This window comes from Triticum dicoccoides, chromosome 3B, assembly GCF_002162155.2.
Source record: "Triticum dicoccoides isolate Atlit2015 ecotype Zavitan chromosome 3B, WEW_v2.0, whole genome shotgun sequence".
Lineage (NCBI taxonomy): Eukaryota > Viridiplantae > Streptophyta > Magnoliopsida > Poales > Poaceae > Triticum > Triticum dicoccoides.
Window position 1 is genome coordinate 489,370,639 of NC_041385.1, and position 10,849 is coordinate 489,381,487.

General features: G+C 44.5%; 2 protein-coding genes across 3 annotated transcripts; both read left to right on the plus strand.

The window, feature by feature from the left end:
• Positions 1–2: 2 nt before the first annotated feature.
• On the plus strand, positions 3–5,468 carry LOC119279601 (the record flags this gene model as incomplete). The annotated part of the gene is made up of 7 exons (XM_037560790.1): positions 3–573; positions 2,696–2,989; positions 3,071–3,211; positions 4,178–4,258; positions 4,391–4,443; positions 4,532–4,598; positions 4,696–5,468. Coding segments are annotated over 5 exons (1,116 nt in total), but the record flags the coding sequence as incomplete, so codon positions are not given.
• Positions 5,469–6,548: 1,080 nt separating this feature from the next.
• LOC119276685 lies at positions 6,549–9,055 on the plus strand. Of its 2 annotated transcripts, none has more exons than XM_037557815.1 (3): positions 6,549–7,721; positions 7,996–8,145; positions 8,254–9,055. In XM_037557815.1, exons 1-3 carry the CDS (start codon positions 7,647–7,649, stop codon positions 8,851–8,853), a joined length of 825 nt encoding a protein of 274 aa, XP_037413712.1. In that variant the 5' UTR covers positions 6,549–7,646; the 3' UTR covers positions 8,854–9,055. The 2 variants fall into 2 exon arrangements, with proteins under 2 accessions (XP_037413712.1, XP_037413713.1); XM_037557816.1 differs by having other exon boundaries at positions 6,549–6,805.
• Positions 9,056–10,849: the final 1,794 nt, after the last annotated feature.

The window sequence follows — 10,849 nt, forward strand, 5'->3', positions numbered from 1 at the left end:
CCGCCGCCGCCTGCTTCGCGCTCCTGCTCCCCTCCTCCCACCTCCTCTTCCTCTCGGCGCACCCGGCCCCCTCCTCCCCCGCGGTCCACCTCCGCGCCTACTCCCTCGCCTCTGCTCGCTTCGCCCCCGCCCCGCTCTCCTTCAAGCGCCACGTCTCGCCCTCCGGCCTGCCCCTCCACGGCCTTCCGTTCGGCCTCGGCGTCCGCCTCGCGGGTGGGGTCAACGCCGTGGCGCTTCTCTCCCTGGCCGCTGGCCAGATCTGGGTGCTTGCACCGAGGATGGCCGCGGACGGGAGGACGCTTGAGCTGCACAAGTGCGCGGTCATCCAGCTCGAGCCAACGCGGCCGGTGTATGCCATGGAGGTCGCCATGGGTAGGCTGCTGCTCGGCGAGGCTGGCGGCGTGCGCGTGTTCCCACTGAGGAGTTTGATGAAGGGTGGGACGGAGAAGGAGGGTGCCGCGGCATTAGCAAAGAAGGGCTTGCGCAAGAAGAACGGGATTCTGAATGGACTGATTGTGCCGGTTGGGCGTGGTAGTGGCGCCCGAGGTGGTCAAGGAGATGCTGCTTCCGACTGTGAGTATTTCCGGCTTCTGTGAAGCTTTGATTCCGTTTTATAACCAGACAATCAAAGAAGTAGCACTAAAAACTACAACTAGGCGTCATTTCATTTATGCTTGCAATGGTAAAGTAATTAGGTTATCAGCTAGGTCTCATGCTCAAAGGTGTGTCTTTGCTATGTATTTTTATATTGGAGTGTTCACCTCGGATATTCAAGATAATGTAATTGTGCCAGAGGAAATGATGAAACACGAAATGTCTGATCAATTCACATTGTATTTCTTTTTCATTCCAAACAAGGAATATTTGGTTACTTGCATTAGTTTAATTGCGTGGCCCTCTAGTTGTTCCACCCTCCACTTACTGTTTGCTGGGTCAGTAAATGGTCTTCTTATTTATATTATATATAACAGTAAAGGAGCAATAGCCGGAAGCGTTTCCCCCCCTCTTATAAGCAAACTATTTACATTTCTATGTTATGCCTGTTCTTATGTTATCTTGGACCCATTTTCTCCAAACTGGTGCCATTTTCTTATAAGAAACATATTTGAATTGACTAAGAGCATCTCCAACAGGTGCGCAACCGCGCGGCGCGCTAAAACATTTTTACAGCGCGGAAATAGCGGTTTTTGCGCTTGGCAGGGCGCTGGCTCCAGCGGCCGCGGCAAAATATGGCGCGCGCGAGCAGCTCCAGCGGGCACGCTAACTTACAGCGCGCGCGAGCAGCCGGCGCTTGCAAATAAGATTTTACATGTCCATTTTGACAGTATGATGATGTTTGAAACATTAAACAAATGTGCAAAATAAAGACATAACATAGTTCAATTGCACGGCACATCAGCAATCATGCCACATCATCATCCAACCAAGTTCAAAATCACCCAACCAAGTTCATCAAAGTGCTCCTTCATCTGGATCCAATATGCATCTCTACTTTGGCCCCCTCCAACGTTGGCATCCATAGACACTTGCAACCATGTATTGCATAGCAAGATGTCCTCCTCCATGGTGTAGTTGCCCGCTCTTCCTTTCGGTGCATCGATGATACCCTCACCATCCTCGTCCACCTCAAACTCATGGGCGATGCCAGCAGCCGAGGTCGTCCGTGGCGCCATGAAAAGGCCGCGCGCGAGACCAGTGCTTGGACGAGGGCCGGTGGCGGCGAAGCCGAAGCTCAACCCCGCACTAGGGTTTGCGGCGGCGGCAGCGGAGGGGTCGCAGGTGTAGGGAGGGGTTGGGGGGATGTCGGCACGGCCTTCCATCGGCCGAATTTCACCGGCGGCGGCGCGGGGCGGTGCGAAGGCGGGGCGGCCGGAGAGGGTGGCGACAGTGGGTCGCGGGCGCTCGAGTGTCCAGCGCGCGGGAGCGGGCGCACGCTGCCGTTTTGCTCCGCGCGCTGAACCAACTATAGCGCACGCGTTTTTTGCGCGTCCGCTGGAGCGCCCGGAACAGCTGCGCGCGTGCAAAAAAGGCGATTTTTACAGCGCGGTGCTAAAATCGCGCGCCTGTTTGAGATGCTCTAATTTGTTCAAAATTCGATAGAGGTAAACAACATTTGGTACCTCATGATAATTAGTTACGTGGATGGGCACCAGACAAACTTTTATTGTGTTCATAGTCATAGGTATCAGCAGGTGCTCACATACATTGTGTGCCATATTTACTAGTACTGTGCTGATGTGAATGACAGATAAATAGATTATGAGTACTTGAGTAGCTTTCGTCGGGTCTTAGGGGCAGGTCCGTGCAGACATGATGATCAATCCTGACCTGTACTAGTACCAACATCTCCTGTATTAAATTGATTTATTTCTTGAGACAAATTTATAGGTAGGATTAATACTAAAGTTCTCTCATACCACTAGCTTCTTGAAGGACCCCTTTTCTAGAGCATGTACTGTCTGGGAATGATCACTAGGACGTGTGTCAACTATATAGCATTCTTAGATAATTACACAGCAATTCATATCTGGTTTCTTTCAGACACGCAACTTACAAGCAATACTCGTAATTGGTACTGCTACTAGAGTTAGTTGTATTCATACAGTCTTAAACAAGGTCTATGACTCTCCGCTTGTACTGCTTGCAGCTGCATTTTCACAAAATCAGTTAATATGTTTCCAATTTATTCTTTCAGGTAAGCTTACAACCTTGCGGGTAAAACAGAGTTCAGGGAGCTATTCCTCTTTCTTTTTGGCATTTAATCAAGAGGATCATAACTCTCAAGGTGGTGTAAAATTGATAAAATCAGTTAAAGCTGTCTCGATCCAACCTTCTTCCAAGGACAAGTTTCTGGTACTTGATTCAGCTGGAGTGATACATGCCTTCAGTCTTCGAAATGCTGAATTGGAACTGGAAGCTGCGAAAACATGTTTTTTGGATTGTGCCATGAAAGTCCAATTGTTTGCTGTTTTCCCAAGTAGCTCTACGAGTGAGTTTTTGTACTGGCTTTGTTCTTTTTACATTGTGGTAGTTTACTTAATTAATAAATGTGTTCAGAGTATTTGTGCAGAGACGCAGATTCTTTGGGTTTCAGATGGTGGACATTCCATACAAATATTGTCAGCATTGCCGGCATTTAATGTTAAGTCTCCTAAAAGTGAAGGTGATGATAGTGATGGGGAAAGAGCGTTAGCAACCATTAAGCTCTCAGGTTTGTAGCATTGGCTTAGTTCTTTTGTTCTCGTTTTTTTTAATTCTTAATTTAGTCATCTTTTAGAAGTGCATAGTTATTCGGTGTGGATTTTTGGGACATGGGTCTATGCGCACTCGATTCAGCCAAAAAAAAGATACAAAAAGTTGGAACTTCTTTGTGTCAAACACAGTCTAGCACTCTAGCATAATACTCACGTTTAAAGTTTCGGAACATAATGAGTTATGTCGTATTCTGAGCGAAAAAAACAAAATTGCAGCTACAAAAACCGCAAACAGTACTCCCTCCGTTCCATATTTGTTGTCGCTGATTTAGTACAACTTTTTACTAAATCAGCGACAACTAATATGGAATGGAGGGAGTAGCTTTTATATAGTATTGATTCTGTTGTATTTTGCTCAGAATACGTCACAACTCATTTGTCCCGAAGCTTTAAATGTGAGTATTATGCTAGACCATGTTTGTTGCCAAATTTTTTCAAAAATATTTGTCTAATTTTACTTTTTTTCCCAATCCGGATCCACACGCACCCAGGATCACCGTTGTATTTTTGGCAGTTATTCTGTTATTGTCAATTTATGAGAATTTTGAAATCTATCGCCTACTGAAGTATGGAAGTAATATTATGAGGTTGCGCTGACTGTTTTTTTAATTGTAATTGGTTTTGCTGTTGCTCAACATCATAAGGTCATGCCGGACCTTTGATTACTGAGCTAGCATCATGTATCAGTTGACACACTTGTTTACATCGTTGCGTGTTTAACCTCGGAAGTTTATTCATAGTACTTCAAAGACACAGTAATTGTTCAGAAGAGTAGCATTACCTATTATTCACTTTTTATATTGGCCAGTTTTCTTCCACAGACAAAGGAAGTGAGTTCATTTGGTTTAGGTGTTCTATGTAGTGCTTTCAGCAGATAGATCATAACCCTCTTTTCCAGGGGATTAACTTCTGTTGTCCTGCAGCTACTGAAGCCATCTTCACTAGTGAAAAGGTTCAAGACATTGTACCTATCTCAAAGGATTCCGTGCTTATCCTTGGCCAAGGTATGAGATAGTGATGTATCTTGAAGCTCAACATTCTGGATTGCGATAAATCTGTTAATATATCGGTTTTGTTTCAGTTCTTCCTTCTCTTATTTTCAATTTTTCTGAACGTCATAAATGTTGTTTTTTCAGGCAACATGTTTTTATATGGAACTGCTTGAATTTGGCTTGTTATCATATCCGTGGTAAACCTATCGAAAGAACTTTCTGTCTTCCATTTTTCACATTCATTGGTTTGGTCTACGCCCACAATTTTTTTTCTTTTGATATCAGGTGGAGACACAGCTGTTGTTTAGATCATGAATGTGCAGCTTTGGATGGGTTTTTGACCAATGATAGGGTGGGTTGGGTTCGATGATTAATAGATGCCTCTATTTGTCACTTCGAAAGCCACTCGTGTGTTGCTCTCTAATGCTCCCCCCTTTTTTCTAGTGCAGTGTTTGCTGATCTTGAAGACGTACTTGTTCACCTGTTTTTGGAAGTCATGAGCACCATTAGTATTTTAATTTCAGTAAGCAGAGTAAAACTCATGACTTGGATGACAACCAGCAAGAGTTGAAAGGTGCAGGCCATTCTATGCTGTCTCGACTGTCTGAAAGCAACATTGCAAAACTCCGAGCCATCTTTCAGCACAGCTCGCTGATACTTCTGAGCAGGTGATGCCACATTATGCAATGCATGGATTACAACAACTTGGCTGTTGTCTATTCACATTTCTGCATGCCGGGACAAGGGCATTTCTGGTTGCTATGGCTGCAAGAAGGGGAGGCTGCATGCTGCAGCCCTGTGCCCAGGCTCCGCTGTGGTGGATCACCGCCAAGTGTGGTTGGTTATGAGACTGCTCCCTGGCGGTGGACTAGGAAGTTGATCCTACTGCAGCAGGGAGACTGGGCTGTGGAGCTGAGTGTGGTGTGTGCTTTCTTGTAGTAGTTGCCAGGCTGTGGGTGCCTCAGAAACCAATAATGCAGCACTATTTCTGTAAGGTCAGGCCTAAACTGGAACGATAGGTAAGGTCGTCCATTTAATTATGATGTGAGCTTTGCTACAGCCTGCTAGTTTGTGGTTGTTGATGAATAGTATCGAGAGCCAGTTATTTGTTTCCTTTCTTTTTTTTTTGTTCGTTCACAAATATAAGATGTTCTGGATGTTCCAGTATGGACTAAATATGTACTGAAATGAGTTAACAAAGACACTAGAATGTGTCTATATACATCCGGTGCGCAAAAAAGTTACTGTAAACATCTTATACTCCCTCTGTTCACTATTATAAGATGTTCACCATGCTGATGCTCCATTTCACTCGTGGGCGGCCGATATCTGGTTTAGTGGTCTGGTCATCGAGCTGCAGTGTTCTGTAAAATGGGGTCTAAATTTCTGGGGCATGAAATTGATCTTCATAGTATCATACCCCTTGCTCCATAGTGCGTATATTAAAACATTACAAACTTTGACAATGTTTATAGACAAAAATATATACATTTAAAATAACCAATGCATATCATTGGATACATCATCATTTATATTTCCATATTTTATATGTTTGAAATTGTATAGGTAAATGGTTTTCTCTTTAAACTTGGTCAAAGTTTGGTTAGTTTGACTTTAAGAAAAATCTATACACACTATGTTATTGAACGGATAGAGTATATGCAAGTGATTGCTTTATTTATGGACGCTCGTAACTGGCAAACGTTCGGCAGAGAGGGTAGCACACGCGAACGTTTTAGGTGACACTTTTAGTTTTGAGTGGGTGGTAGTTTCTTCTGACCGAAGCTGGGTAACATTACCGTTATTTATTTATTTCCTCCCTGTTACCGGACCAATTGGTGCTGTGATTTCAAATCGATATGGTAGGACATGTGTTGCTTTACCTATATCTATATCAATATAAAAAGACCCAAAGAAGCAGATTCAATTTATTTCGGCCATCAAACTAAGTCAATCCAACGACCTAGAATGCTTTAATGTCGAGCGTTCAACGTGTTTAACATGTAATTAATATCATATCAAATATTGCACTAATCATAGAATTAACACACAAATAATAGCATACCTAATATCCGTGTGCAATTAATATATTGTCTAAATATTAATGTGCAACACGTGTAATTAATATATTACCTAAATATTAATGTACGTTGCACGTGCGCATTTACTAGTACCCTTAAAAAGACAAGTGTTGCTTTATTTTTTCTTTCTCAACGTGTATTTTGTCTATCCTGGTGACAAGTGACTCCCGCCCCTTCCGCCGTGCAGGACGATGCCTCCTTTTCCTTCCTCAAATGTTTCATCCAGCCGCCTACCAGCTCTCGACGCGACATTCTCCGGCCCCGCTTCAATCTCCCCCTCGTTCTCATCCTGGTATTTCTTTCCCTTGTATCCCCCGGCTCATCTCATAGGGGGTACGTGGTTGCCGCCTTTGGGCTCCTCCAACAAAGATCATCCCCTGCTTGCTTGTGCACACGCTATCCGTGTCCCATGCACCCACACGCAAGGTGTTTGATGGAATGCTTAGGAGGACATGAACTATGGATTCTTAATGATCAGGTATGCTTTGAAATAATTTGGGCTGGTGCCTGGTGGGAGGGACATGATCAAGTTAAAATGCTTCTTTTTGCGAGGGAAAGTTAAAATGCTTTAGTTTCTTATTACTGCCTTGTTTGGCTTAGAGCAGGTGCATATTCATGAGCACCTCAAACATAGTCTTGGGAAAATTGCTGTCTGACGTGTAGTCTTTATATAGCATTCTGAAAGCATGTTTGAAGGAATATCTACTACTTGGTATAGCACTTAAAGCCCTCAGTTCTATGAAAGTAGTTGGATGCTCTTCACCTGCTTGCTACCGAGAAATTCTATGGAGTTCTCTATGTGACAAGAGAACTAGTCTAAGAAAATGGATCAGAGAGACCTGAAACACTTGAGAACGCCGGACAGACTAGAATACAAGCCGAGAATAAGTTGTTAGACTAGCCACAATTCCATCTCTATGACGAGTAAATAGCATAAAACTACTAGTTTACAGGCTTTGGTTTCAAAAAACTACCACTTTTTATTTTTTCTCAGAAAGCTACCAAACGCGCGGTCCGCTGTTTCAAAAAACCCAAACCCTCGCTGACTAGCGATTTAACCATTTTTCTGACGGATCGGGCCCATCTGTCAGCCCACGTGGCCACGCGCGCTCATGGCGCGGCTGTTAATGGCCGTTAGCCGACCGGCCCGGTCGGAACTGGGGTAAATATACCCGCTCGGTCGGTCTGGCGCACCCGCAGCTCGCTCACTCTCTCGTGCTCGCTCACTCCCCTTCCCCTGCTCTTAGTCCCCTGCTCCAGTACGAGGTCGCCGCCGCTCGCCGTCTTCGAGGCCGGTGGCCGTCGACCTCCTTGCCGCAATGCCTTCCTGGAATGACGAGGAAACCAGCTCGGAGGAGGAGTGCGAGGCTGTCAGCATGGACATGGGACTTATGGTAAGTTCTTTGCCACCTAGGGTTAGGGTTAGGTGCTAGTAGCCCTAGGCTACATCCATGGATGTTGCTGAGTGTAGTGTTGTTGTTGTGTGTGTGATACTGTCTCTGTATAGTGTAGGATTGAGGTAACCTAGGGTTCGTACTCTCTCTGTACAGTGTTAGGGTTCATGCTGATTTGGGGATTGTTTAGTGATCAGGTTTAATGAACAGTGCAAGTTGATTCTGGTATTGAGTGCAGATTGAAACCAGTGTTTGTTGGTTATTATGGTTGCAGGAGGAACCAGACACCACTGTGGAGCCCCTTTTCTGTGGCCAACTTGAGCTTGCTCATCCCAAGTGCATTCTGCACCAACTGAGGCCTATTAAGCGTGTTGCTTTTGAAGGGCCTGTAACAGGAAGGCATTTCTATGGCTGCCCAGTCCAGGTTAGATGCCAATCAAGTTTTTTGCTATGGATGTTCAGTTATGTTATTAATAGTTAGAAAATAAGGTACTAGTCCATTTGTAATAACTTATCACATTTACAAATGCAGGAAAATGGTGTGAATTGTGGTGTTGTAGAGTGGGTTGATGGGCCTTGGCCAACTGTTCTTCAGAGATGTTTGTGCAAGCTATGGGAGATGTTCCATGAGCAGAACATTGGAAGGGTACAGGACAAGGAGAAGTTTGAGAAGGAGTTGGCCAGGCTTAAGAGTGAACATGATAGGGAGTTGGCCAAGCTTAGGAATGAAAATGACAAGCTTTGCATTGAGTACACCAAGCTTGTTGATGATGTATCCAAGATGTTTGATTGGCAGGATGGTAGGGTGGACCAGAAACAAGTGCAGGAGGAAGAACTTGAGAAGAAGAAGAAGGAGCTAGAGGAGAAAGCTATGTTGGAGGTGCAGATGGAAAAGCTCAAACTTGCAAAAGAGAAAAGGTGCATTTTGCAGAGCCAAGCTGATATCATCAAGAACACCAGGAAGGCTATGAAGGATGTTCAAGTTGACAGAGATGTTCTTAAGAAGGAGAAGGACAAGCTTGAGCTTGTTGTTGCTGAGCTGCTGAAAGATGGCTATGGCAGCAAGGAGAAGTTAGAGCAAATCAAGGCCATCCTTGAGTCTCGAACTTGCTGTGATATGTTGGTGAAGTAAGTACATCCAAAGGCCTTTATATAAGGAAGTGGCTTGGCATGACTGCAAGTGATTATGGGTGTACATTTTGGGGGAATGTGAAGTTTAACCTAGTGTAAGAACCTTATTTCCTATGTTGTTAAGTTGTAATGGATCACCTATGGTATTAAGTGTTGTAATGGATCTCCTATGCTATTAAGTAGTGGAAATGGATCTCTTATGCTACTAAGTTGTGGAAATGGATCTTGTATGCTGTTAAGTGTTCAACTTGATCTTATATCTTTTATATGTTATTTGCTAGCCTACATATATTATTTCTGTGGGTAATTGGGCTTAGTGGCCCACTAGTCTCTGACCAAATGCAACCCTAGGCCTACTAAACCCAACCCCATCCATCTCTCAATATAAACCCCTCCCCACCCCCACCCTTTCCCAGTGACTCCACCAGCCGCCACCCAAAAGAAACCCTACAGATGGATCCTGACATGGGAGATGTCACAGAGGAAGAGGGGGAGGCTGTGGAGGTTAGGACAGCAGCAGCAGCACATAGGAGGAGGAGGAGGCGCAGGCAGAGGGCACTAGAGGCGGCCCAGGATGAGCAGCAAGAGGAGTTCAACCGCCGACTCTCCAACAAGGTACTGGAGAAGTGCAATGAAGAAGAACTAGAGCTGGTTTTCACTGGCGGCAGGGGAAGGTCATTCATGGAGATCATTAGGTGGGCAAGGATGAGGGCAGTCATGGCTCCTCATCCAGCAACTAGGGCCAAGTGGGTCCGTTTCTTTGAGCGCTATGACTGATATGTCAATCTATCTATCTATCTTGCTATCTATCTTTCTATCTGTAAGTCAATTTCAGAGAGAGTTTTGGTAGTATTTGTGAGATTTGGATGTAATCTATGAGACTATCTTTCTATCTATGTAACATTTGGATGTTTCTGAATAAATGTACTTGGTCAGCACCGTCAATTTATCAAGTGTTGAATCCACATATAGATAAAAGTTGCAGATGAATTGAAGTTGCAGACAAGTGCAGAATCCACATACAGTACCATATTACAAACCAAATCAAACAGTGCAGTATCAAGTACTTAGTGAGGCAATGTTATTACAAACCAAATCAAACAGTGCACTTGTAGCAGATTGTCTAGGAGTGCACTTGGCTTCAGCTAGTTACCACTTGCATAAAAGTAATCTTTCAGCCTCCCAGATGGCTTCCTGACCCTCTTTGACCCCTCCTGCCCAGCACTTGTAGAAGATTGTCTAGGAGCAATGAAAGATCCATTGCCAGCTCTATTGGCAGCAGCTGACCTGGTGTTCTTTGCTGGAGAAGACCTTGATGACCTGGTGTTCTTTGCTGGAGAAGACCTTGATGACCTGGTGTTCTTTGCTGGAGAAGACCTTGATGACCTGGTGTTCTTTGCTGGAGAAGACCTTGATCCATTGCCAGAAATAGTTGTGTTCTTCTTCTTGGGAGGTGGTACTAGTGTTGCAGAAGAGGTGTTGGTCCTGCTCTTCTTGAGAGGTGGTGGTGCTGATGTTGTAGCTAGTGTTGCCCTCTTCCTTGATCTACAAGCTGTCTGTGTTGACTCATTTGTTGTTGGAGGAGGAGTTGGTGCAGGTGCAGAGGCAGCAGGTACCCTTGGTGGCCTTTGTGCAGTTGCAGCCATTGAAGAACCAGCCTCAGAGTAGTTTGCTCTATTTTCCTACACAACAATATTAGTTAGAACTATTTTTTTACAAATGAAATGAATGTAACAATGCAATGAATGTAACAATGGAATGAATGGACATACCTGGTGCTTGTTCAGCCTCATCTGGAACTTAGGTTTCAAAGGGACACCACAATTGTTGATCCTGTGCCCTTGCTTCTAAACTTTCCTTTTTCAAATTCTCCATGCCTAAATCATGTCCATGTTTGGTAAAGGAATAGGCAGCCTGGTCTAATGTTTTTTAAGTTCCTCTCCTCTGAAACCAGCAGATTGGAAATTGACATAAATATGTCTAAGACAAAACCTTTG

Excerpts from the sequence above, each read along its gene's own strand:
- LOC119276685 (XM_037557815.1), top strand. The coding sequence starts at position 7,647 with ATGCCTTCCTGGAATGACGAGGAAACCAGCTCGGAGGAGGAGTGCGAG. Across the intron at positions 7,722-7,995 it reads GCATGGACATGGGACTTATG|GAGGAACCAGACACCACTGT; the intron begins GTAAGTTCTTTG and ends TTATGGTTGCAG. Across the intron at positions 8,146-8,253 it reads TCTATGGCTGCCCAGTCCAG|GAAAATGGTGTGAATTGTGG; the intron begins GTTAGATGCCAA and ends TTACAAATGCAG.